A 27,127-nucleotide genomic window follows, 5' to 3' on the forward strand; every position below is an offset into this window, starting at 1 on the left:
GAGTGGTGGGTTGTTTTTGTTTTATAGTTTAAATTCTTATCTCAAATCAGATCCTGGGTGTTTGGGTTGGAACTTCTGTTACAGACTGTGTGAGACAGGTCAGGAAGGGAGAAAAGGAAGCCACAGAGATCCATCAGGAGTAAAGGTTTGTTAACAAACGCCTCCGTCTTTAATGGTGGAGCTCTCTGTGGTGCCCGCTCCAGGAGTGCCAGCAGGGGGAGCACCGCAATAAGCCCAGAGCCTGGCTCCCAGGGCATTTCCCCTTGGTGCTGTACAATGTAGGTGTTTGGTTTTGCTTTTTTAATGCGCCTGAGAGAATAGTTTCCAAAGGACTGAGAATAAATTATACACGAAGTATAACGTAATGGATTTAAAAGTACAGCTTTGATCCCTCCCACTCTTATCTAAAATCAATGGAAAAATATCCTCGGGTGAGGAAAGTTGGACAGTATTTAATATGATTCCATCTTTGTTTACTTAATTGTATGTACTCCAGGAAAAACAGTGGGAGCATATATATCAGACTGTTAACAGTGATTTTCTTGGGACAGGAACAATGACAAAAGACTTGTATGTTCTTAGTCATACATGCTATAATTCAGTAAGATATGTGTGACCTTCATAACCAGGGGAAAAAACTTCGTCACAAAAGATAGCTAGAAAATCAAATTTTAGGGGGGAAAATTTATTAGCCAAAACCAGGCTGAGGGACAACAGTCACCTTGTTCTTTTTTTCTTAAGCATCCTGTTTATCATTTTAATATGCCACTAATTACTGTCACGTGCTGAAAGATTACAGGACATGGAAATACTCAAACAAGACTTACGAGATTTGTTTTACTCTGCATTTCCCTTTTCTCTACAATTGCTAGTACTGAAGACTTTAACAGAACGTTTGGAGCCGTGTCCAGAAAGGGATGTCCTCCTATTACACCAAAAGCCATTTGGTCTGTTTCCCCGTCATTTTGTTTATAGAAGTTTGGAAGACCATTCCATTAGGAGAGTGTAATGTTAGGGCCGCATCTGCTCTGTGTTGATTTTGAGATAAAACATCAATCATGATTTTCCACTTTGCTTGAACACTGTGGCTCTGATTTATAGGTGATCTGGCAGTTGAGCTAAACACATTTTTAATCCTATTTAACTCTTGTAAGAACCTTTGTGGCAGATAAAAGTACTATCCCCTTTTCCAGGTGAAGCTGAGGCCTACAGAAGTGAAATAATAACTTGCTATAGTATAATTAATATAAATAATAGTATATATCACACACCTGGAAGCTGGCAGAAATGGCAATTAAAGCCAAGTCTTTCTCTGCGCGGCCGGGTTGGCTCAGCGGTTGAGCATCTGGGAGATGAAGGTTTGATTCCTGGTTAGGGCACATGCCTGGGTTTTGGGCTTGATCCCCAGCAGGGAGTGTACAGGGGGCAGCCGATCAATGGCTCTGATCATTGATGTTTCTGTTTCTCCCTCTCCCTTACTCTCTCTGAAATCAATCAAAAAAAAAAAAAAGCCAAGTCTTTCTGAATCCAGGGTTGGCCCTCTGGCCCATTATGAGGTGGTCGCTTTGCTACATTGCTATTTTTAGTGACACATTCAGGCAACCGGATCAGGAGGTTGCTCTGTTCCTTGTGCTATGCCAGCTGTTGAAAGGATGTTCGAGAAATGTACATGCGAACTTTGCTGTCTAGGACCTTACCCATCTGATGAGAAATACATACATCAAGATAGAAACCAAGACACATGGAAAGGTTGACATGACTGCCCAGCCTTGGAGAAGCCCAGAGAAAGGGCAGGCTGTTACTGCTGAGGTTGGTCGGAGAAGATGGCATTCGAACTAACTGAGTTCATCAGAACAAGTGAGCCAAATTAGGCAGGCTACATGGGAAAGGGGTAAATTGGGCCAGCTACGTGCCATGCTCAAGCCTGACATGAAGGAAACCTTAGAGAACCTTTTTTCTGCCAAGGGCCATTTGGATATTTATAATATCATTCCTGGGCCATATAAAATGATGAACTTAAAAATTAGCTGTGAAAAAAGCAGCTAGATTTATTGAATTTTGAGTCCCGCCTGCGGTTGCCTTAGCAGGGCCTGACCAAATGACGTTCCTCAACCCTGCCTTAGAGCAAAGACTCTGATGGGGAAGAAGCTGCAGGTAATTAATGCCCCACATTTTTTAGAGGCAGGGCCAAGCTTAGAACTTCAAACTCCCAGGAAAAACTGTGGGAGCACATACACCAAACTGTTAACAGCCACTTTTTACTGCAAAGAGAGGAAAGCGTTTGGAAAGATGGCCGTATGTATTTTCTCCAGTCGTTCTGGCAAATTCTTTGTCCTGCAGTTCCTTTCCACTGAAAGGAAGGCTATCACTGCCAGGAGACACTTAAGGGATGTTAAGTAATGTTTCCCTTAGAGCAATTTACAAGTGTTGTGTTTTTCCCCCTGGTACAAAAGACAGATCTAAGAAAAATGCCTAATGCAGCTGGGAAAGATTTTCATTCTTAGGAGGCTGCTGGACGTTCAGAAATGAACTTAAGTGGAGCAGAACATTTAACACTAATAAATTGTTCCTCTAATGTACCTGCTTCAACGCCCCACGGTGCCTGTCATTCTGCGCATCTGTTGCAGCGACTGACCTAAAGGTTCACAGCCAGCTGCGTGTCTACTCACGTCAATTATGGGCCTCAGTTTCCTCACCCATAGAAGGAAGAATGAAGGTGAGAGAACTTCTGAAGTCCCCTCCAGCTCCAAAGTTTATCATTTTAGAAGGTGATTCCATGAGAAAAAGGAGGCCTTGTCCCCCTGGCTATATCTCTGTGCGTCCCACCAGTTTATCGCTATACATGTTCTTCTTCGATTAACATTCAAATCGGCATGACCCGACTTCTATGAGGTTCATGGAACTTAGCCTTGGAATCCATTCTACTTTGGGGTCATTGATTTTAAAAGAGGATTGTTAAAAAAAAAAAAAAAAAAAATTCCAGAGAAGGCAGATTCTCTTTTGCCTCTTTCCTTTTTCTCTATAAACCTGCCAAAGTCCACCAGGTGTATGTTGTACATTCTGTGAGTTTTGACAAACATATAAAGACATGTCCAACGTTATAGTGTCATATAGTTTCACCACCATAAAAATCCCCTATGCTCCACCCCTTCCTTCCACCCCCCCCCCCAACCCCTGATCTTCTCACTGTTTCATCTTTTCCAGAATGTCACGTGGCTGGGCTCATACCGTGGGCAGCCTTTGCCGATTGGCTTCTTTCCGTGCACCCAAGGTCCTTCCATGTCTTTTCATGGAGCGCCAAGGCTGTGCTCCGACAACCGATGACATCTGTCCGCAGTGCTCACTGGACACGTCTATACGATCACTTCTGACAGCTGTTGGCAAACTTGCAGAATTTAAGGGCCAAGAACAGAAAACCGCGCATGCGCGTTACTCATTTCCTCGCTAATCCAACGTGCAGGGTGGAAGTCTTTCTTCAACGCGTTAATGTAATTAAAAAAATATTAATCCATCTTTTTGTACCGTAACATCACTGTTATTTTTCATTAAGATTGCACTCACCTCATTATTTAGATGAGGTTTAATAAAATAGTTATTTTCACCGTTTCTTTCCTGGCCATTAGTAGTCATCATTTCAGGATTATGACTGAAAGGAGTTTGTTGGGGGGGGAAGTGTTGTTGTTTTTTCTTCTTTCTGTTCCGTTTTTTGTTTGTAAAAGAGAGGGGTGGTTAAGGGCATGAGAAGACAAGTCACAGCCTGGGAGGAAATACCTGCAAAACGCCCATCTGATTAAAAACCACCACCACCACCACCAAAGAAAGCCAACAACAACAATCTGTTATCCGAAATATACAAAGGACCCTTAAAACTCAATAGTAAGACCACAACCCGATGGAAAGACCAGGAAAAAAAAGCTCTCAACAGAAACCTCACCAAAGAAGGAAGGTCCATCAGCAATAAAGATAAATTAAAAAAAAAAAAATACACACGTGGACCAGGGAGTTGCAAACTAAAACAACACAGATTAAGATGGCGAAAGCCCATCCTAGCCGTAATTCGCGGGGAGCCGGTGAGCCATTTCACGGGGCAAAAAGCGAGGCCTCGGACCCCAAGGCACCCCTCCAAAGCCCGAAGGAAGCCTCACTCCGCCGGGTGCCCACCGAGCCTCCGAAGAGGGGCGTGGCCCCTCAGCCCAGTGCGCAGGCGTGGCGAGAGAAGCAGTTAAGTCTGCCCCTGGCGCCTGATTAAAATATTTAAATACAGCAGGGATCGCTTCCCCCCACGCACATACACAACTGACTGTATTAACTTGTATTTATTACTATTCATACATTTTATTAATCTCTGAGACACACAAAGTCCTCTCAGACTCGTTTCCTTCGAGCATGCATTCACGCGGAGGCGCCTTTTGTCCCCGGCGCATCTGTGCAAGTCCTCAGGAAAGCATGCAACTCGGAATGGCGACGTGGCTTCTGCGCAAACAAAACAAACAAAAACCCCCAAACCCCACCATTCCACCGGAAAGGGGGTGGGGAAGAAACTGAGGGGTTTTTGTGTGTTTTTTTTTTTATTAAGGCACTTCCGTAGTTGCCTATTTTCCAGGGGGGCGGAGCCACATGTGGACCCGATGGACCCCGGCGAAGCCGCCATTTTGGAGTTTTCTCTAAGGTTCTCCTACCGGCTTTTGGTGCCGCTGCCACCGCTCCCCGCGGCCTTGCCGGGCAGGATGAATGTGATAGACCACGTGCGAGACATGGCGGCCGCTGGGCTGCACTCCAACGTGCGGCTCCTCAGCAGCTTGTTACTTACAATGAGTAATAACAACCCGTGAGTTGAGGCGGGGAGCGGCCTGGGGCTGAGGAGAAAGCGGCGCCTGTTTGGGAGCGGGGGCTGAGGGGGCCTGGGGACTGGCGGGAAGGAGCGGTCGCGGGCCTCAGGAGGAGGCGCCGGGGTCAGCGAGGGCCTCGTCGGGCGGAGCCGACTTAGGAACGCAAGTTGAGTTCACTGGGTCCCGGCGTCGCGCCCGGCGCTGGGGGATGTTTGGAGCGGCGGCGGCGGCTTCGAGAAATGGGAAGAGGCTCTGAGGACGACCCTGGCGAGGGTTCCCCGAAAGTTGGGAGCGTAGGGTTTCCTGAGGTACCTGTCACCGGCCCTAGCGACTGTCACATCGCTGGGCGGACTCGTCCCCTCCCACCTCCTCCCTGAAAGAACGTTTTTCTCCCTCCCTCAGAGGCGCCGTCTCCTGGTTTTATTCCTTCGTCCCGCATCTGAGGCGCGTTTTCCCCTCGGAGGGTATTAGGAGGGCCCGCTCTCGCCTCGGCAAAGCCCTGGACACGGGAGACACCCCGATGGGTGGGAGTGGCGCCTTTGTGCGGAGTCGCGAGCGCCCCTCTCGCGTTGTCGGGTCTCACGAGCCAAGGGGCGCAGGGCTCTGGGCAGCCCTGCGGGCGGGTCGTCTGCGGCCTAAACGTCGCCTCCATTGTGCTGAAATTAAAGCCCCATATAGCTTGGCCTGCGGGGCCAGGCATCTTTTTCTCCCCGGTCGGCTCCCGTGTCCTCTGCTCGCTGGCCTCCCGCCTCCCTCCCGGCCTGTCCTGTCCGGTGCTCGCACCCCGCCCGCTGCTGCTCAGCTCGGGGCGCTCGCGCTCGCCCCGCCGCCTCCGTGCCCAGGTTCCCACGCCGGCGTCTCTCCCGCTCAACTCGCCTCCGCTCACCGGGATTGTCCCTCAGCCCTCACTCTCCTGCCCCCTTTGCTCTGTTTTATAGTCGGCATCACTGAATTTTTTAAAAATCGAGGTGCAGTTGACATGGAACGTTACATTAGTTTCAGGTGAACACCCGTAACGATCGAATATTTGTGTCTATTGTGAAATGATCGCCACCGTAAGTCTAGTTAACGCCCCTCACTATGGGCGCAGTTACAGTTTTTTGTTGTGTTGGTTTTTTCTCACTGGTGAGAACGTTTAAGGTCTATATTTTCCATCACTCTTAACTCCCAGCGAAGTGCGCCCGGCGCCTGTGTTCAGAAAGCGCCCGCGCGCTTGTGGAGCGTGCTAAAGGCGTGCCCGCACCCTGAAGGCGGCGTTTAGGGAGCGGAGGGGCCCCGATGTCTGGTACGTTTTACGTTTTTGTAAACTGTCATTACATAGGCTTTGTGCTAGGCTGGACGCTAAGAAGGGACATTAAGGGCGGGCACGTGCTTTCTCACATTTCAAAACAACCCACGTAGGGGGTATACTTTCTTTGTCTTCTAGTGAGTTATTCTCCCCATCTCAGAAGTACCAGCTTTTGGTGTATCACGCAGATTCTCTGTTCCATGATAAGGAGTATCGCAATGCTGTGAGTAAGTATACCATGGCTTTACAGCAGAAGAAAGCCCTAAGTAAAACTTCAAAAGTGAGGCCTTCAACTGGCAATTCTACATCCACTCCACAAAGTCAGGTAATTGGAGACAAGAACTGTGATGGGGGAGGGGCAGTGAGAGAGACTGAAATAATTTACAAGACTGATGATTAGATGTAGAAGATGGTAAAATAAAATGTAATTTTAAAGGGAACTTGACTGGAGAAACAAAGATGAAAAACCACTTAGGTGAAAGAATGCATCCAACCAAGCATTAAGGGCTAAAAGCAAAATTCACTCTGGATAAATCTAAAAATGGAATGAACCATGAATTATCTGGGTTTTTACCACAGTCATGCATTGTTCCTCCGTTTTATACAAACAGAACTCAAAATCTGAAGTGTCTTTAGAATGTTAATGAAAGTGCAACTTTAAAATGTAACTCAAATTTTATGACTGAGTACCTGGGGAAATATATGGGAAATCTAAGAATTACTGCCAATTTTGATAGTTGCTTAATAATTAGTTAAATAAATGAAGGGGGTTTTGTAATTTCACCATTTGATGGAGCCATCCCATTGCTAGAAATTAACCCTAATAGTAGACTCACAAAAGATTTACAGGATATATACTTAAGGCTGTTTATTGCAGCATTGTTTATAATGGTAAGAAACTGGAAGCAAAAGTGTTCATTGGTTAGGTCTAGTTAATTATAGTTTAGCCATAAGATGGAATGTAATGGAACTATTAAATGAAAAATGAGATAGAAGTGTATGTGCTGATTTGGAAAGAACCGTACATATTAGTAAAGAAAATAAAGTTTGAAGCAGTGTGTTCAGTACTTATTTAAAGGGGGGATGGTTTATAGAGACATAAATATATCCTGGAATATGCCTAAAATATATATGATAATATACATGAAAGATTTTGTGTGTGAAGGAAATAAATTTAGCGGTTGAAAGCTTTAGGGAGAGGGGAACTTTTACTTTTCAGTTTAAACCTGTCTTTAAATTTAAATTATACATGCAACTTATATTTAAAAGGAATGTCAGTAGAATGAACTGGGAGTGAAACTATAAGTCATTTTTTTTCTACTTTGTATTTTTCCACATTAAAAAGAGACAGATTCATGTATTTGCTTTTTTTAAAGCATGTAGATCTTCATCTTGTTTAATATCTCTTTATGTAAAACCTTTATTTTTTTGTTATTAAAGAGCTCATTGCCAGGATTTTCTGTTTTCTGACACTGAATGGAAGTCATAATCATCCACATAGGATCATTCATAAGTAGCCAACTTTCTTAGCACTCAGTATGCCAAGCACCATGCTAAACCTTTCGTCTGAATTAACTACATTTAGTTAAGAACTTTCTTAAAAATTGAGATATATAATTCTCATAAAATTCACAATTCTGTGAGTTTTAGTATATTCACAAAATTGTGCAACCATCACCACTGTCTAATTCCAGAGTATTTTCATCACCCTAGAAAAACCCAGTGCCCATTATTTCCCCAACCCCTGGGAATCACTAATCTTTTTGTCTCTATGGATTTACCTATTCTGGACATACCATATGAATCGAACCATACAATATGGGCCTTTTGTGTCTGGTTCTTAGTATAATATTTTCAAGGTTGACCCATGTTATAGAATGAATCAGTTCTTAATTCCTTTTTATTGCCAAATAATATGGCATATCCATAAAATATGGGTATGCCATATCTTATCTGTTGGACATTTGGGTTTTCATTTTTTGTTTATAATTAATGATGTTATGAACATTTGTGTGTAGGTTTTTATGTGGATATGTGCTTTCAGTTGTCTTGGCTGTATAAGTAGGAGCAGAATTGCTGGGTGATGCGGTAACCCTATGTTTAACATTTTGAAGAACCGCCATACTGTTTAAATAATATTTTGAAGAGATGTTTTCATTCCCTCTTAGTGTCTTCCATCTGAAATTGAAGTGAAATACAAAATGGCTGAATGTTACACAATGCTAAAACAAGATAAAGATGCCATTGCTATACTTGATGGGATCCCTTCAAGACAAAGAACTCCCAAAGTAAGTTGAATTAACCATTTGTTACATCATTTTCAACTCCCATTCCTTCCACCACTCTTCTTCCATTTTCTTTACACATTAGGGAGTCCATCTGAACATTTTACTCTTGCCTCTAATTTTCAGTTTGATCCCTTGTTAATGGAGTTAGGGATTCAGAGAGATAGAAGAGTGACTTTCTGATGGGACCCTGAAAATTCAGCTGATGAAAATGGTAGTTGGAGAATACTACAAGTGCTTAGTCTTTGGTCTTTCTTACTGTAGAAAAGAATGATGTGCAGTGCACTTCCAGGTGTCAACAAGACTGTTTTAGACCCTTATTTTTTCATTCTGTAGGTGTATCCATTTGATAATGTGAGTGGTTTTATTAATCCTTTCATTTCAAAATCAAGTCTACAAGAGCCTTTTGTACTTATTTGTGTGTGAGATACGTATTTGTGTTAGATTTGGCAACACATTATAGTGAATAGAACACCTTTAACTAAAATCAAAAGACCTGGTGTCTTGTCTGAGTTTTGGGCGTACAAGCGGCGTGTAATGTGTACTTGGGCAAGTTACCAATCTGAACTTTTTTTTCTTTTAAATCCAGTTTAGGAGACCAATGCAAATCCTTGCTCTTAGGATTGAATTCCTATCAGTGTTTAATATTCTGCCTTATACTCTCACCTGTCTCACTTCATTGAAAAACTGTTCTGTGTAACTTGTGCTTAACAGTGAGGAATTTTATCTATAAGATGGCTGTGTTCATCCTGCTATCATTAAAAGAAAAGGAATCTAAGCAGTAAGGACCTAGTGTATTTAGTGTTTTTCCACCTAAATGTTTCTGAGTTTGAAAAGTAACCAGACTTGATAAGAATGTGTTTATCTCCTCATAATGAGAATGTATTTACTTTTTTCTGAATTTTTACAGTTAAGCTATTTCCTCAATATATTTTATGGTGGTGGCTGCTATTAAAAACATTTGGGAGCATATTATAGACTATCCTGCCTCATAATAAGCTTGAATGTTATACACCAAGTTGTGTTCTGGTTCCCTATGAAAGACTTGCCCGGAAAATAATTTTTTGCGTATGTGAAGAATACCTTCCTTTTGGAAGCTGCTGTTTTGATTATAAACTTTGAATTATACCTGTTCATTATCTTATTGGAAATACACCATTATTTTCCTCAAGGAGGAAAAATGACATCAAGGAGTTTGGGGGCAGTGAGTAATGACAGAGAAGCTCAGTTTTGTGGTATCCAGCACTTTGGTGTTTACTGCTGTCGTTTTAAGAGGGACCAGAGGAATCCGCATTTATTAGGAGTACATATTCTTCATCTGTAGAGCTGTTGTAGCCAGGAGCAAACAAAGATGTGTGCCTCAAACATAAACCTATAATATTTACAGTTTTTCTTTCTTGTCCGTTAGGGAGTTAACTGGCTTCTCAGTCTGTGTACAGGACAAGGAAGTGAGTCAGAATACGTCTAAATGAACGTCTGTTAATGTATGGTAAACATCGCCACACATTCCTTCACGTTTTAAAGGAAAATTCCAGTGTGAGATTATTATATCTTGGTAAATCTTAAACTTCAAGAGCAAATATGCCAACATCCAGTTTCTCACTCAGTTTTTAGAAAATGATGACTGCTTGTGTTTATAACTGGTGGAAGGTGACTTTGCGATGTTCCCAGTATCTGTTTTAAAAAGAATTGACTTTCTCACTAGGTAGTACTTAAAACTCATTCTTTTGAAGTGCCAGGTAGTTTAAAGGGAATTTTAATATTTGTTGGCCCATCAGTCATGGTTTGTTAATAACAAGCGGTCAGGAAAGGTTCTTAAACCTCTTATTCTTTTTAAGTATTGACACTAATACTGGAGTTTTCCTTTAAGTACCTTCTTTCGCATTTTCAACATAGCCTAAAATGGAAAAATCTGAGGCCAAATGAAAAATAGTTTTATTTCTAGTATTGTATTATTTCATTGTTTGAATCAGTATGGACTTATGCCATACTAGATTGTTTTATATGCTGTACATCCATAATTGGAACATGTTCTTCCTCTTCAGAGCCACTTTTTTGAGTAAATATCTGGTGTACGAAGCTACAGATAATTGAAGAGATTGGGATTGGCTTTTTTTCTTTTGTACCCTCATGTTGATTGCTTCCTTAGGTTAATATGTTTTTTCCTTTGAACTTTTAAGATTATTTATACCTTCCCTGTAACTTCTACAGTCTTTGGAACTTTTAGTTTTTTTCAAGTTTTCCCTGTTGCATTTTTGAAAAGGTTATTTTAATAGAGCTTTCCGGAGTTGCATATTTGAATTGTGCTATTTAAATAGTGTAATTAATCTCTGGGTTGTTGTCATCTCTAAAACTCAGTTAGAGTTTGATTTTTGTAGCATAACTTTGATGAGTCAGACAGTACCTATCGGTCAAAACTTTAAGCATGAGAAAGGCTAGATAGAGTCTAGCTGCTAGGCTAATTGTCAGAGAGAAGACAAGTATTGTGCTTTTGTGTCTGTCGTTTCCTTTTTGGGGAAAATGCATCTGATCTTTTTTAACTAGCTATGTTAAGAATTCCTCACTTTCTATGGCTTGATGTTAATTGCATTTAAAATATGTAAACTTGAGCACTTCTAGGGTAGTTCATCTTCTGTCTTAAGATCAAGAAAGAATCAAGGTAATTCAAATTCTGTAACATTTCTCAAATGAATGTTACTGCCATTTCCAGAGGCAGCATCTTTGGTCCAGATATTATGGGACCTTTTGGTTGGGTAAGTGAAAGGAATTTGATTTTCCCTTTAGAAATGGGAGGACATAGGAAAAGCAAAGGTAGTTATTTTCTGTTTGAAGAATGGGGTTGGTCTTTGTTTATTTCCATGGGGCTGTGCATAGATTTTCCATTAAAAATAAAATACTAGCTGGTAATAAAAATCAGGACTTAAATTGATGGTGAATTATTTTCTTTGCAATATGCACTTAATCTTACTGTCTTTTGTTTTTTTATTACAGATAAACATGATGCTGGCAAACTTGTACAAGAAAGCTGGTCAGGAGCGCCCTTCAGTCACCAGCTATAAGGAAGTGCTGAGGCAATGCCCATTAGCTCTCGATGCCATTCTGGGTACACGTCATTCTCTGCCTACGTTCATGGAGTGTTTACTCTCTAATGTAATAGTTCTCAGTCTTGGAAGTACATAAGAATAACTTTATTTTTTAAAAAGTTTCACCTGTGATTTAATAGATTACTCTTGTCATGTATTTCACTGATCAAGAAATATTAAGTTATGTTTGTCATATGCGTCTTGATTCGAATAGGGGAGTGGTTGCCTCGTAGCCTGTGAAAGAGCAGCCTGTTCTGCTTGCACTGTGGAAGACAGATGCCGTGCCTCACCTTCTTTCTTCTGCTTTCTGTTGGGTTAGGTTTGCTGTCGCTATCGGTAAAAGGTGCAGAGGTGGCATCAATGACCATGAACGTGATCCAGACCGTGCCTAACTTGGACTGGCTCTCTGTGTGGATCAAAGCATATGCTTTTGTGCATACTGGTGACAATTCGAGAGCAATCAATACCATCTGGTGAGAGTCACAAAATTAATTAAATGTTCTTGAGGCCCTTTGCTTGTAAGGAGATCTGATGTATCTAAATTAGCAAAACAGAAAAATTAGATGCTTATTTCTTGGTGTTGCAGCCAGTTGTCCCTGGGCTTTGTTAGTCTCTTAATGTACCAAATGTAATAATCTCTGCTGAGCACCTGTTAAATGTAAACTTGGACCGAGTTTGGCTCTGCACTTGCAAAAGTAGTGACCCTTGCAAAGCAGACTGCCTTAGTGTGTCATGTCTAAATCTGGAAGACATCTTTTTGCACACCCCAGAAGCATAGTTTATTGCAGCATCTGATCTGAGTTGTGTCCCTAGGACTGGGATTTTCTTTTTAGGCAGGTAAAATCAAGGACAAGAGCCTAGGATTTGTGTTACCAGGCATTTGGTTGAGTAACAAGGAGCTATCACTCTTGAATAACATACATTTAACATCATATAGCATATGTTGTCCATTGAAAAACTGCAACCAGAAAGTTCTCTCTAGGTAATGAGAGATTTCTGCTTTATTCTGTATATTTGCTATCTTATCCTGTGTAACTTTTTTTAAAATCTTAAGCTCAGAATAAGAAAATCTGGTGTGCACAGTTTGTTTTTAAAGGTGTTTTTTTTTTATTATGAAAAATTTAATAGATACACAAAAGAAAGTAGTGCCTATATGCCTGTCACCCATAGATTCAACAACTTTGAGGATTTATAACAGATTTTTTTTTAAGGTTCAATGTTTAATATCTTAAAGTTCTCTAGAGAAAAAGTCATTATTGCGAGATAACGTGGATCTACTGGGAAGCTTAGCAGATCTGTACTTCAGAGCTGGAGACAATAAAAACTCTGTCCTCAAATTTGAACAAGCACAGATGTTGGATCCTTATCTGATAAAAGGTAAGTAATTCTCGGGGCAGGGAGGAAGTAGTGCTAGAAGGGCAGGTTAGAGAAAATAGGAAGAAAATGTAGCATGATCTGATACCGGTTTTCATGGAAATCGTTTGTAAGTGTATTACAGTAGCCTGTAGGTCCCGACATGTCTGTAACGCTTGTAATTCCACTTGAGCAGTTGTTTTTGCTTCATTCCAGTGTCATCTCACCACAGGTCATTATTTAGCATTTTTTCTTTTGCAAGGAGTCATAGCCTCTCCTTGTGATTTATAGATTTATGGATTTATGATGTGCCTGACAGTTTGGATGGCATCCCCAGAACCATAATACCCTTTTAGGGGATTTAGTTTTACTGTGTCCTTAGTATAGTTAAAAGGGAGTAAATGAACAGATACTGAAAAAGGGATAAGGTAATTAAGGGAAGTAACTAAGAGTGGAAATAACACAAATTACTGATCTGAAAGAAGATGGTAGTTGAAGGGGTAAGCCACAGGGACTTAAAGGGTGACTGTTGGGTGATGGGCAGTAAGTGAAGGTGTGTGCTCCGGACTAACGTGGGAAATAAGGTCAGACAGAAAGGCTGAGGTCTGCTTGTAAAGGCCCAGAAAAGGCCATCAGAATGACCTTGTTATTATAATAAATGGTCTTGTAGACTCTTAAGCCACAAGAATGCCAGAGCACGGAGAGGAGGAAACAGATTCAGAAAGACGAGTTTGTTTGCTTAAGGGCTCTTGCCCAGTGCTTATTTCTCTTCTCCAAGTGACCCATGCCCATGATGAAAATGGTGTTTTAGAAATACTAGTCTGGCAGTTGTCAGCAGCTTGGAATTAGAAGCTCAGACCAGAGTCAGGGCCGGCAGGGAGTGTTGCAGTAATCTTGGCTTGAGACACATTTTCCTGGGAATCGGAAGGGGTAGCAAGGAATGAAGGGAAATGGTGGTAAGAGACACGTGACGGCGAGCATGGGGCCCTTTTTATAGAGCATAAGAGAGTAAAGGGGGAGGGGGGTGATTTTCTAGACTCCAGAAAGAACTAGATGCTTTTTCTGGAATAGACTAACATTTTTCCAAGACCAACTGGCATATTAAGTGTGTATTCCTGACTGTGCCTAGACCTCTTGGAAGAGAGACTTACTTGATACCTTTTTTGGGCCTTTCTGGTTATGAGTTAGGATAGTTGTATATCACGCCACAGGATGTAGGGACAAACAGTTCCTGAAAATAACAGGCTTTCAAATTGTGAGGTAGGTCCTACTCCTTTGCTTTTTCTTTAGTTTTGGATGTGTTTTTTCTTTTTATAAGTCATTTTGTTGGGAACTTGAATGCTGATGGAAGGCGCTCATGATGGTGGAAAGGGCTCAGACCCTGAAGGAGCTCAGTGTGGGCTCTGAGGATGGTGCTGCTCCTTTATAAGGACCCCTGCTGTTTTGTTTAAAGAGCCTCTTCCTTTGTAGGAATGGATGTATATGGCTACCTCCTGGCACGAGAAGGGCGGCTGGAAGATGTGGAGAATCTTGGCTGCCGCCTTTTCAATATTTCTGATCAGCATGCAGAACCTTGGGTAGTCTCTGGGTATGTTTATGCACTCCCTTTTCTCCCCAGTTTCGAGCAGATTCTTTAGGAAATTGTGGTTCTTCTTGAATAGAATATAGCTTGAAAACACAGGTTTAAGAGATAATCAGACAGGTTTAAGAGATAATCTGACTTGGATTCAAATTATGGTCTTTGACTTTGAACACGTGATTTACCTGAGTCTTTTCTCCTTTGGAAAATGGGGGTGACGCCCCTGCTTCATGGGGTAGGTATTAACCTAGATAGTGAGTGCTCGTGCTCAACGCAGGAGCTGCTGCTTTGTTATTGACCTGGCTTTATAAATTCTCTGAATGTCTCTAATCTGATAACATACCCAGATCATCAGGTTCTTTACCATAGTTTTCTCCTTCCATATCAAGATTTCCCCCTTAAAAATAAATATTTAGTAGATTTTTTTGTTCTGCTCTTTCACTAATATCTTCGGTTAAGTGTGGTTTGTAATAAGGATTGTGTGGAGGGCCTTCTCTGATTTTTGGATGCAGTTTCTTTATACAGGCATACCGCAGAGATACTGCAGGTCCGGTTCCAACTACTGCAGTAAAGTGGGCCATAACATTTTTGTTGGTGGAGGGTCTTACCTTCAGTTTGCAAAAAACGCAGCATTGTGAAGAACAACAAAGCACAATGAAAACATGGCATGCCTTTAGTCTTCTCTCAGATGACTTTTGGTTGTTTTCTTCTCCAGGTGTCATAGCTTCTATAGCAAACGCTACTCCCGGGCCCTCTATTTAGGAGCCAAGGCCATTCAGCTGAACAGTAATAGTGTTCAGGCTTTGCTGCTTAAGGGAGCAGCACTCAGGAACATGGGCAGAGTCCAAGAAGCAATAATCCACTTTCGGGAGGCTATACGGCTTGCACCTTGTCGCTTAGACTGTTATGAAGGTAAGATAAAAATTATAGATGACAGTGTGAATCTGTAGGTGTGGCCGCAGCACTGAGAGGGAAGGTTTTGTTAGGCCGGCAGTTCCCAAACTTGGTTGTGCATTAGAGTCCGCTGGGGGAACTTTTAAAAATCCTGATGCTAAGGCACTCCAGTACCATTTAAATCAAAATATTTGGGAGTGGGAGATAGGCATCTGGTTTTTTAAGATCCCAGGTAATGCTAATGTGCAGACAAGTTTGAGAATCACTGCATTCGACATTTTAAATGACTCTGGGGCTTTCACTGGAGTTTTCACTTTGTACTTTCAGAACTCATTTGCTCATTCTTTGTTTTTGGTGAGGGAGTAAGTAGTTGAGGTAGTCTTTGGCCCTTTCTTTGGTTTCTCAAACGTGGCCCACTCAGTAATGAGAATCTTTGCTGGCACTGTGCTGAATCACTTGGTTATTATATGTCTTTATTCTTCACAGTTGGGCGAGCAACATTACTCATGGGGTAATTCCGTGTTCCTGTGATGGTGTTGGTTGTGGGAATTGGTCGGTTAATTGTGACCTCCAGAGCGGCACCTTCAGGGTCAGACTTTGTTTTGTTGGTTATGTACTGTTCATGTGAACTGACCCTAGGAGTTCAAAGGAGCTGTGCCAGCTTCAGGAATACTTGGTGACTCAGTCACAGACTTTAAAATAGATCTTACAAGATGCAGTTCCTCCAGAGCATTTTTTTATAAGAATTTAAAAATAAACCCAGGCGTCGAGGAGTGATTGGCTGTTAAAGGAAGATGAGTTCACATTTGAAAAATAAAATTTGTAAGTTGGGGTAAAGAACAAACCTGCTTAGATAGCCAGAAGCTATGCCCATGGTGGATTTATTCCAAAAGAAACCCCAGCAAACCAAGCTTTTGGTTTCAAATTAAATTCTTAATCCTGAAACCATAACTTCCTACCTCCCAGATGCTTTTATCATGCTAATTCCTTTGCACTGCATGCCTGTTTCACCGGAGCCCAAGGGTGCAGTTGAATCGCTCCACTACACAGTGCTGGACGTGGACTGGTTCCAGTTGTTGGGGGCATAGGCCATTCCCTAGCTGGCTATCAGTGAGGCTTCAAGAGCTGCCACCACTCAAGCTACTGTTTGGAGACTGGATCAGGGTAACTCTGGTTGTGCCTTCTGGTGCTCCCTGCAACCTCCAGCCCAGCTTCTTTTACTGATGGGGCCCCTGGATACTGAAGTGCATTCTTTCCATTTCCTTCTGACATTCCGGTGGGGCTTTAGCAGGGAAGTAGAACTTCTCAGTAAGTAGTTGCAAACAACCATATTCTGACTCCAACACGTTGCCCTTAAGAGTTAGGTAATTTCTGGTTAAGTAACCATAGTGTGTGGTGGAATGTGCACAAACGTTATAAATGCTGCGAGGGTGGAGGACTATGGAGAGAAAATCTGCCAGGGATTGTGTGGGTTTGGGGTTTAAGCTGTTTTTCTGTTTTGATGAGTGCTTTGTGCCAAAAAGTACTTCCTCTGTTCTCCTCGACTTGTTGGCATGAGAAATTGAGAGCTGACTACTTGAAGTGTCCCCATAGGGCGCCTGTCTTGCTGTGGGTATGAAAAGAGGCAGGAGCTGCCAATCTCTGTATATTTGGTCCATCTGATGAAGTGCTTTCATCTAGTTTAGGGAAGTCCTCAGCAAATGCTTTTGGAGAGAACTTTATGTTTCAAATGAAAAAAGTCTTCCTTTCTCCTTGGGTTGCTTCCAAGGGCATTTAGTTTGTAGGACTGGACACTCACTTTGGACTACAGGAGCTTAAAACTAGAACTAACAGTGATGGAACGCAGCTGGAAATTAACAGCTTGTGAAGAGGCAGTGAAACCTCGGTTTGTTGGAAACATCTGTCACTATTTCAGCTAATGACTAGTGTCGTGCTCTTTCCTCTAATAGTCAGCTGAGCTGCATGCATGCTTTGGTTTATCAGGCAGGTGCCTTTGCATTGTGGGCTTTGTCCATCTCCATAGTGCTGTGAGGAGGAGCACTTTTAGTTATTCCATCAACATACCCTCCAGTCTAATCTCACCATCAGTTTCCCCTGGCCTGTCTCTTGTCTGAAACGTTGAAGGTTTATAACTTGGAGGGCTGTCAGAGTGGAAGCCTGGCTTGGAATGGTAATATGGTTGAGCTTTCTGTGTTTTATTTTTTTAGGTCTCATCGAGTGTTACTTAGCTTCCAACAGTATTCGTGAAGCAATGGTAATGGCTAACAACGTTTACAAAACTCTAGGAGCAAATGCACAGACCCTTACCCTGTTAGCCACTGTTTGTCTCGAAGACCCAGTGACACAGGAAAAAGCTAAAACTTTATTGGATAAAGCCCTGAACCAAAGGCCGGATTACATTAAGGCTGTGGTGAAAAAAGCAGAACTACTTAGTAAGTGTACTTCGTTTACTTCCCTGTTCATTTTTCATTGTATAAAAGCTTATCTCAGTTGGCTTCCCCAGTCCTGCTGGTTACAGGTGATCAGACAAGTGTGTTCCTTTGGCAGTAGGTCTGAGCCCAGGTGAATTGGTTTCGCACAGCCAAATGTAGCTGGCTTAGACCTGCTTGGATTGGCAGTAACTGACTGTTGTGGAGCTGTACTTGGTTGCTACCTGTTCAGCTCACTTTGACCAGGTTTAGTTGTCCTGAACCAGTTTGGACTGAATATAACTGGTTTGAGCCAACTTGAGCTGTTTTGACCCATCTGTATATTCTTTATGATCTCCCGTTTAGCCTTGTTTGGTTTTTATTTTATTTATTTTTTAATCCTCACCCAAAGACATGTTTTTCTTGATTAGAGAGAGAGAGAGGGAGAGAGAGGTTGCTTTCCACATGCACCCCAACTGGGGATCAAACCCATAACCTGGATATGTGCCCTGACCGGGATGACCAAGGCCAGCCTTGTTTTTTTTTTGTTTGTTTGTCTGTTTCCAATTTACGATGAACTCCTGGGTTTGGGTTAGTTTGGCAAATAAAATGCATGCTGGCTTTTTATTTGAATTTAGATTAATAATATCTGGGGGGGATATCAGCCTGGCTGGCGTGGCTCAGCAGTTGAGCATCAACCTAGGCTCTAGGAGATCCCGTTTCAATTCCTGGTCAGGGCACATGCCCGGGTTGTGAGCTCGATCCCCAGTCGGGGGCCTGCAGGAGGCAGCCGATCAATGACTGTCTCATCATTGATGTTTCAACTCTCCCTTCCTCTCTCTGAAATCAGTAAAGATATATTTTTTAAAAAATCAGAACCCAAACTCCAGACTTCCTAATGGAATAAGAATTCAGATGCACTTGTTCTCACTTCCTACCACACCACTGTTTCTTGAGGACATGTACAAATAGATTATCAGATTGTGATCCGTGTTGTGGTTTTGTATATAAGAATTGAGATGGGAATATATCTTCAAAATGTGTAAGTAGGGAAATGAGGGTTATTTTTTTTTTTTTTTTTTAGGCAGAGAGCAGAAATACGAAGATGGAATTGCGCTGCTGAGGAACGCACTAGCTAATCAGAGTGACTGTGTCCTGCATCGGATCCTAGGAGATTTCCTTGTAGCTGTCAATGAGTATCAGGAAGCAATGGACCAGTATAGTATAGCACTAAGGTAGGCACCTAGCCTCCCGCGGGGGGAAGGCTGATGGGTAGAGAAGGCAGGGCACTGTCACAGGAATTCTGAAAACACACACATTGTGCCCACAGTTGAAAACAGAAATATTAGAAAAGGAATTTGTGAATTTATGACTTCTAAAAAATTTTTCTTAAGTATATTAACAACATTAAAGAATCGTCTCACTCATAACCAGCTCACACCACTATAACATCTGTTTTCATTTGTGTAAGTCATCTTCCTGGCCTTGACCACACATATACATATTTTTATAGGGTTAAATGTATATATTTTATATGCTGCTTTTTCAAATCAAAGTATTATAAGTACTTTCCCATGTTTCTACCTACTGTAGTAGTTAAGAACTTACACTTTGAAGTTTGAATACTACGTTCACCACCTGTTATCTTGGGCAAGTTACTAACAGATTTCCTTGTCTATATCTATCTACCTTATTAGGTATTAAATGATTAAAAGAGGATTAAATGATTATTCCATGTAAAGCTCTTAGCACTGTGCCTGGTACATAGTAAATACTAAATAAATAGTGGCATTCTTACTGCTTAGTGCAGAAGTGATTTCTTTGAGGGTCGTCTGTGTGTCTAAGGCCATGGTAAAGGCCTGCCTCTGACTGAATCTGATCACATTCATTCACTTACTCAGCAGTTGAGCGTGACCACGCCTGTGCCTGGCATCTCAGTAACCACTGGGGATGCTGCGGTTCCAGTTGCTCTCAGTCTCAGACGGACAGACTGATGGATACCACGTGCTAAGCGCTTTCATAGCAGTCCCTAGAAGGCAAGGTGGGAGTGCAGAGGGTGGGGAGCCCCGGGTGTGGGTGAGAGCTGTATGGAAGGTTTTAGAGAAGAGGAGATGCTACAGGTCAATCTACAGTTACATAAGTAGGAACAGGATTCCCATGTGGATTTTGTTTGCTTTTAGGAAGCCCAGAAACAAGTGAGAAAATAAAATGCCAGACTTTCATTAGAGGTGGGATTTGTTAGAGACTGGATACCTGCTGGCCTGGGTGGTGGTCACAAAGAAAAGAGGAAAGATTGCTTAGGAGCCAAGTAAATAAATATTCTTGAGCTTTTGAACTTTGGGGGCTTTTGCATGTGTAATGGCTCTTAGCTGTTAGACTTGAATGCCCAGGTAGGGGTTGCTTTGGGTCCTGGGGTTTAACCTAAGAGTTGACAGATCTGTTCCATGGTAAGCATGGTTTTGATTAACTACTGAAATGCTGATATGTTTAATTATATCCTAAGAACATGGAACAGTTTTGCTCGAAGAAGCATTTTTTGTAACCCTGTAGCTTAAAAACCCAATATCGTTAGAAATTACATTTGAATTTTCCTGTTAATGATTGTTTACTACTTTTTCATTTGTGTTATCTGACAGCTTCCTCTAGCATAACACCAGGGGTAATGTGTGAAAGATTTAAGAAATAAATGGAGAAAAACCCAAATGGAGGATTCTAAAAATTAGGGACAAGACGCCTGTTTTTCCTTCTAGTGGTGGACTCCCCTGATCCCGCCTGTGGAACTGGAGTTGTTCGGAGAGGCCAGGCATTAGCAGTTTCTCTATGACTGGGCGGTCATTTCACTGCTGTGCCAGGGAGGTGACGCATCAGCCCGCAAGAAGCAAGACAGAGATTCAGGCCTCTCCTTTGTTTTGTTGTCCCCTAGTTTGGACCCCAATGACCAGAAGTCTCTAGAGGGGATGCAGAAGATGGAGAAGGAGGAGAGTCCCACGGACGCCACTCAGGAGGAGGATGTGGACGACATGGAAGGGAGTGGGGAAGAAGGGGACCTGGAGGGCAGCGACAGTGAGGCGGCCCAGTGGGCCGACCAGGAGCAGTGGTTCGGCATGCAGTGAGGCGGGCGGCAGCTCCGTGGCCACACTGGCCTGCCCTGCCCTGAGCACTTCTGTGGACCGAAAGAACCCGTAGGAGCCCGCTCTCTGGGAGGACAAGGATTCAGCATGTGACTGCAGCAGGGCCTTCTGCCCCTTGGCTCCATATTTCTAGTATTGACTTCATTTTCTAGAACAGCCTGACCAACCTCCACATGTCTCCACCCTCCCCGCTCCAGCCAGGGAGGCCTGAGTGAGCCCCTGGGAGGCCCACAAATGTGCTGGGACTTCTGGGACAGAGTACTTTTTATATAACTTAATTTCCAAATCTGAAAGCCCAAGGAATAGTGTTTTTGTCTGTGATGTGGATGGGTTTGAAAGGAGTGACCTGTCACCCAGAGCAAGAGTGTCAGCTCCTAATCGGGACAGCAGCCTGGGTTGGCCCTTTCAGAGAGGGTTTCCTGTCCCAGAAATCATCCTGGGCTGTCCAAACCTCCCTAGTAACCTTGCTTCCTTCTGCAATGTTAGTAATGCCTTAAGCTGACAGTTGCTATTTTGCAGAACAGTTTTCCTATTTGCTAATCTGGTAACTTGCCTATGAGCCTGGGCCGGATCTGAGATACAGGTGTGACCTAGAGCATGAACCAGAGGTACACCTGGGTAATTAACTAATAAAACTGTTTTTTGCACAGTAATGGTGTTGGGTTGATCAGAATGGAAGCTCTTTATAGGTTCTTTTTTTTTCCTCCTCTCACAATGCATTGATTCAACCCCAGAATTATTTGCCATAGACTCCCTTTCTTCTCAGACTGTTGGGAGCCAGTAGGATTGGGAACCTCAGGTAACACTAAGCTGGTTCATCCATTTGCATTTTTATTGGTAATTTCCCTGGGGGAAGAGCCTTTGGCCAGATTTTAGACTGTTTCTGTCTGGCTGTCAGGAGCTCTGAGGTCGGTGTCTGGTTTCGGCATCTGCTGTGGGGTCAGCAGGGGGTTCATTCCCTGGGCTTGGATGCTCTCAGACTCCCCCTTGTTTAAGAGGTGATGCTTTTGACAATGTAGTTAACCAGGAAGTGAAGTGGGGTGATGGTGGCACGACTAACCCCAAATTCTCATTTAAGCAAAATTAGTCAAAGGTGGTACAAAATGTGAATTTGATGTAAATGGAAAGTTCTAAAGTAAAACAATGGAAGTGTATAGTTTAGGAGCTCAGAACATCTGATAACTGCAATTTTAAATGGACAGAAAGTTACTGTTAAAGTATCTTTCAGTATGAAAACCAAAGCCTGGGGAGCATCCTTTGATAGAGCAGTTTCTAAAGAGCCCAGCAAGCTGTCGGGGTCATGGCAGGTGACCGTGTGACCTGGGGGAGACACGGCTCATTGGCCTTAGTGCTCACTCCGGGATGCAGCCTCAGCTTGCCTCTGAGCAGCCATTCCCCCGACTCGGGGAGGGGCCGCCTCCCAATCTTCTGTCTGCCTGTCAGGCTCGTCACCAAGACCCCGAAGAGTCCCTCGGGGTTATCTGCCGATTGCAGGCCCCTCCACCCCAGCATCCCCCTGGGCTGGTCCCTCGGGCCCTCCCTCCTGCAGCTCCAGCGCTGCCACTGCCGCGTTCGGGCGGAAGAGGCAAACAGGCTCCGCTTTTAGAGCACCTGACAATTGAAAGCACTTGTCCGCATCAGAGGATGGGGGGGTTTGACTCGGGTGCTGAAGATCCCAGCTGGTGCGACCACTCACTGGTTCCCACAGACCCACCTCCTGAGGGCAGGGAGAGGGCCAGGCTCCCAGCTCCCTGGCTGTCCCACAGAGCCACCTGCTAGGGGACCAAGCAGCCTGACAAGGCGTGGCCTCCCGGGTAGGTTCTGGCGCCTGGAGCTTCACACAGCTAATACGGGGGTGTTTTAACTGATTCCTGTCGTTCTGCCCCCCTCCCCCCAGCTGCTCGCCGTGCGGGTTTGGAACCGGCCGGGCTGGGTGCTAAGTCCCGGCTCTCCCACCCTGGCACTGTGGCTCAGGCTGGGCGGTTACCTCCCTTCGCGGCCGCCCCGCATCTGCCTCTGGCCTGAGGGCTGGATAAAAAGCCCGAGTGGAGTTGAGCGTGACGCCCGTCGCCAATGGCATTGGGGTAAATGCCCGACTGCCGGTCCATCCTCCCTGGGGGACTGGAGACGGGCGGCATCACTGAAGCCTTGTCCTTTCCTCCTGGAGGCCCCCCGGCAGAGCAGGGAGGCAGGCAGGGTCCTGAAGGAGGGTGCTCCCTGCCCTCCAGTTGGTTCTGCATACTCCAGTTCCGAACCCCTTCTGCGTGCCAGGGGCTTGGCAGACGTGACCCCTGCAGGGCTGATGTCGGGAGCTTTCCTGGCCAGCCTTAGTTGGGGGGCCACACCCCTACCTCTGAATTCTTCAGAGAATGAGGCCAACTGTTTCACAAATCCTCTCTCCAAACCTGAGCGTGCTCAGCAATGCAGATTTCCAGGCCCAGCACCACATCTTAACCCAAATCCAGGACCTGGGCCCAGGGATCTGCATCTTTTATCACTCCCACCCTGACTTCCTTTCCCAGCACAGGTGTTCCCTGGCCCAAATGAGAGACCTAAGGGAGGGGGTTTGAGGGTCCCAGAAGCTGCAGGCCTGACCTCAAAGGGCTCCTGGAGGCCCCACTCTGCAGCTGCCTGTGGCTGGGCACCGCTCCCATGACCAGGGCCCTGGAGCCCGTGCCCAGGCCTGCTCGGGCAGCTCCCAAGCCGCAGGCACCGCCTGCTGCCCAGGGCCGCATTCCCTGCTGACAGGCAGTGAGGCCTGACTCAGCAGGCGCCTCCCCTCAGCCTCTGGGGACAGTGGTCGCCTCGGCCTCCTGGCGCTGGCAGGGCCTGTGGAGGTAAGTGCCCTCGTGACGTTTTCCACTTTCTCAGGAGTCACTCTACCCGGGGCAGCTCCTGACCTGGCCCCGCGGCACCTGGGCCGCCACCAGCTGGGGCCGAGTCCGGGGGTTCCCCAGGTCGCTGTGGAAGACGTCAGGTGCCAGCACAGAACGTCTCCCGGGTTTTAGAAACCGCACAGCAGCACCGGGAACAAGTCCGAAGCCCTCAAGTCAGTCTCCTTAGCAGCCACTAAAACAAAACAATTTTAAAATAGAGTGGTGGGAACGCAAAATGATACAGCCACTGTGGAAAAGTCTGGCAGGTCTTCAAACATTTAAACAATTACCACGTGATCTGGCAACACCCAAAGGAACCGAGGCAGGGTCCTGAACAGGGACTGCACACCCCCGCTCGGAGCGGCGGCCCAAAGGTGGAAACACCCCACAAAGGTGGAAACACCCCAGGCCCATTGTCGCGGGGTGAATGGCTATCGAGGCGCAGCCTCTCCGCACAATGGCATATGGTTGGTCTTAGAAAGGAAGGAAATCCTGTCACGTGCGACGGCAAGGATGACCCTTAAGGACATCACGCGAAGTGAAATACGCTGGTTGCAGAAGCACAAATACTGTATGACTCCACTCCTGTGAGATCCCTCGCGGGGTCAGATTCAGACATGGAGGGGGGGCCGGAAGGAGCGGGAGTAAAGGGGAGCTAGTGTTGAACAGGGCAGAGTTCCCACCGCCGAGTGCTGAAGCCCTCTGGAGGTGGGTGGTGGTGACACGACAGTGTGAGTGTACTTGATGCCACTGAAATGCACTTAAAAATGGTTAAGACGGGCCCTAGCAGGTGTGGCTCAGCGGTGAGAGCGTCAGCCTGTGGACTGAAGGGTCCTGGATTCGATTCTGGCCAAGGGCACGTACCTCGGTTGCAGGCGGGGCACACACGGGAGGCAACCAATTGATGTCTCTCTCTCCCCCCCTTCCACTCTCTGAAAAGCAATGGAAAGTATATCCTTGGGTGAGGATTTGTTTTAAAAATAAGTCATCTATTTCTAAAAAAGGAAAAAAGGTTAAGATGGTAAATTTTGTTAAATACTTTAAAAACCAGTAAAGAAATGGCCTGTAGCCCAGCCGGCGTGGCTCAGCAGTTGCGCGTCGACCTAGGATCCAGGAGATCGCGGTTCGATTCCCCATCAGAGCACAGGCCCGGGCTGTGGGCTCGATCCCCAGCAGGGGGCGTGCAGGAGGCGGCCGATCCATGACTCTCTCATCATTGATGTTTCTCCTTTCCTCTCTCTGAAATCAATAAAAATATATTTTTTTTTTAAAAAGAAATGGCCTGTAATTCTGCCATCCAAATAACCCTGTTAACACAGATATTTGTCATATATATGTTATATAAACCGTTAAAAAACAAAATCCAACTGAGTAAATTTGAGGATCTAATTGGCTTATTAAGCGATTCATGAATTGGACAGCATCTCATCTAGCAGCCAGAAGGGCACCCGGAAGGGCTGTGCAGAATGGAAGGGTTTTTTGTGGGTTTTCTTAGAGAGAGAGGGATAGAGGGATAGAAACAACAATGAGAAACATCATCCCTCAGCTGCCTCCTGCACGCCCCCTGCTGGGGACCGAGCCTGCAACCCGGGCCTGTGCCCTGACCCGGAATCCAACCGTTACCTCCAGGTTCATGGGTTGATGACTCAGCAACTGAGCCACACTGGCTGCTGGCTGGGCAAAATGGAAGGTTTTTATAGACAGAAAGGGGGGCAAGGGGGCTACTGACAAAAGAAAACAGGATTATTTTGAGGGCTGGGACATCCTTCTTTGGGAGAAAAGAAGGGGAAGGATTTTATCATGTAGATTTCCTGTTCAGGGCCCACGTGACCGATTACTGGTGTTCAACCAGAAAATCCTGGACTGCGTAAGATGATGATTCTGGGAGAGGCTGAAACCGCAGGTAGATCAGGTATTAAATCTAGGTTTAGTATCATGGGCTTTTAGCGCAAGTGATGTTTGGGCCTGTGGTTTTTCCCTTTGCAAAATGAACATGTGAAATTCAAAACATATCTACTTGCCCATCTCTACCAAATCCGTGTCTCTGCAAAAGGAGCTTCTCAGACTATCCTTAGAAAAAGGGTATTGAGCTCTGAACTAATGATATGCATATGTGCTCTTTCTAGCTTGTTCTGGCAATTTCCCAGTCTCGTTCTGTGGATGGCGCAGTTTCGGTAACCCGTCTGCTTCGGTGGGCATTTGTTTCCGGTGTTGCTGGCACCTGATCATTAGTTTGCACTGTCACAGACACATGCTGGCTTAATATTCCAAAGACACGCACAGGTCCAGTTCCCTGTGGTGAAGTCTCTGGGTCTCAGAGCACGTGCTCTGAGGATGCTGAGGCGGCTGTCCAACAGCCTCGCCAACGCTGGTGTCGCCATTCTTGTTCTTTCCCGGCCTTAGATGCGATGAGGGCGCCATCATTTTGACTTGATCGAGGTATTTCTTGAGCGCTCCTCTGGGTCGGGCCCTGGAGGCGCGCCCTTTGCCTATGTTATCACATCCTTCGCCTCACACCCCGGAAGCGTGGGTGGAATTAGCCCCATTTTATAGATGAGCAAACTGAGACTGGGACACGTTGGCTGTTTTCATCTGTCCGGGGTTTCTTATGCCCTGAAGTGTGATCTCTACAGAACTCCATAGTCTGTTAAAGGGCAAGCGGCCGCCCTAGGCACAGGTCTGTGTCCTTGGGTTTGCGGGATTTAAAGGCTGCCCGGCCACCCGGCAAGGGCAGCCCCATCAGGACACAGCTCTCGCTGGCCATGTAAACCTCCGTGTTTGTCTCTTTATAAACAACCCTCTGGTGACCTTTGTGCTCACAGCTTTTTCCTTCTTTGGGTAAACTCCCAGGAGGGGGACCTCAGAGTGAAAGGGGACGATGACCTGTTTTGGAGCTTTCAGGGGAGCTGGCGGTCCCTCCCTGCAGTCCCTCCAGTAAGCCCAGGCTGCCCTCCGGCCTCCCCCGGCCGCCCGGTCTGCCCGGGGAGCCTCCACTGGCTGCGGGTCAGGGGAAGCCGGGGGCTCCCAGACTCGGAAGCTCGCACTTCACGCGCTCTTGCTGGAGTTGTGAGCTTGCGGCGGGCCCTCCTGCCTTCGCTTTCTTGGGCCTTCGTGACCTGGTGCCCCTTCCCCAGGACGGCCCTTGCTGCCTCTGGGGTGCGGGGTTTTCTGCACCGAGGTCAGGGCGGATCTTGCCTGCTTCAGGGCTGAGGGCAACGGTGTGCTTGATGCAGCTTATTGTGTTCAGGTGGGTGGGGTTTGCTGGCCGCTCGTGTCCTCTCTGAACCCCCATTCTTCCTTCGGGCCCCCTTGGAGGACCCCCACTCTCCCCAGTAGGAGGGCGGAGCCTCTCGGAGGGAGGGCCTCCCTCCACCACCAGATGGAGGCCTGGGGTTGATGGC

At 45.2% G+C, this 27,127-nt stretch overlaps 1 protein-coding gene across 3 annotated transcripts; it reads left to right on the forward strand.

Moving 5' to 3' along the window:
• The first annotated feature begins 4,646 nt into the window (after window positions 1–4,646).
• On the forward strand, window positions 4,647–21,499 carry ANAPC7 (anaphase promoting complex subunit 7). Of its 3 annotated transcripts, XM_081123230.1 has the most exons (12): window positions 4,647–4,828; window positions 6,001–6,114; window positions 6,256–6,442; window positions 8,286–8,405; window positions 11,394–11,505; window positions 11,805–11,958; window positions 12,720–12,862; window positions 14,309–14,426; window positions 15,133–15,329; window positions 17,519–17,743; window positions 18,804–18,954; window positions 20,643–21,499. In XM_081123230.1, the coding sequence occupies exons 3-12, from the start codon at window positions 6,356–6,358 to the stop codon at window positions 20,830–20,832; spliced, it is 1,497 nt and encodes a 498-aa protein (XP_080979356.1). In that variant the 5' UTR covers window positions 4,647–4,828; window positions 6,001–6,114; window positions 6,256–6,355; the 3' UTR covers window positions 20,833–21,499. The 3 variants fall into 3 exon arrangements, with proteins under 3 accessions (XP_080979356.1, XP_080979354.1, XP_080979355.1); XM_081123228.1 differs by lacking the exon at window positions 6,001–6,114 and having other exon boundaries at window positions 4,650–4,828; XM_081123229.1 differs by lacking the exon at window positions 6,001–6,114 and having other exon boundaries at window positions 4,744–5,137.
• The last annotated feature ends 5,628 nt before the right edge of the window (window positions 21,500–27,127 follow it).

The sequence above is a fragment of the Miniopterus schreibersii genome (assembly GCF_964146895.1).
Source record: "Miniopterus schreibersii genome assembly, chromosome: 20".
Classification (NCBI taxonomy): Eukaryota; Metazoa; Chordata; class Mammalia; order Chiroptera; family Miniopteridae; genus Miniopterus; species Miniopterus schreibersii.

Excerpts from the sequence above, each read along its gene's own strand:
- ANAPC7 (XM_081123228.1), top strand. The coding sequence starts at position 4,728 with ATGAATGTGATAGACCACGTGCGAGACATGGCGGCCGCTGGGCTGCAC. Across the intron at positions 4,829-6,255 it reads ACAATGAGTAATAACAACCC|TGAGTTATTCTCCCCATCTC; the intron begins GTGAGTTGAGGC and ends TTTGTCTTCTAG. Across the intron at positions 14,427-15,132 it reads GAACCTTGGGTAGTCTCTGG|GTGTCATAGCTTCTATAGCA; the intron begins GTATGTTTATGC and ends TTTCTTCTCCAG.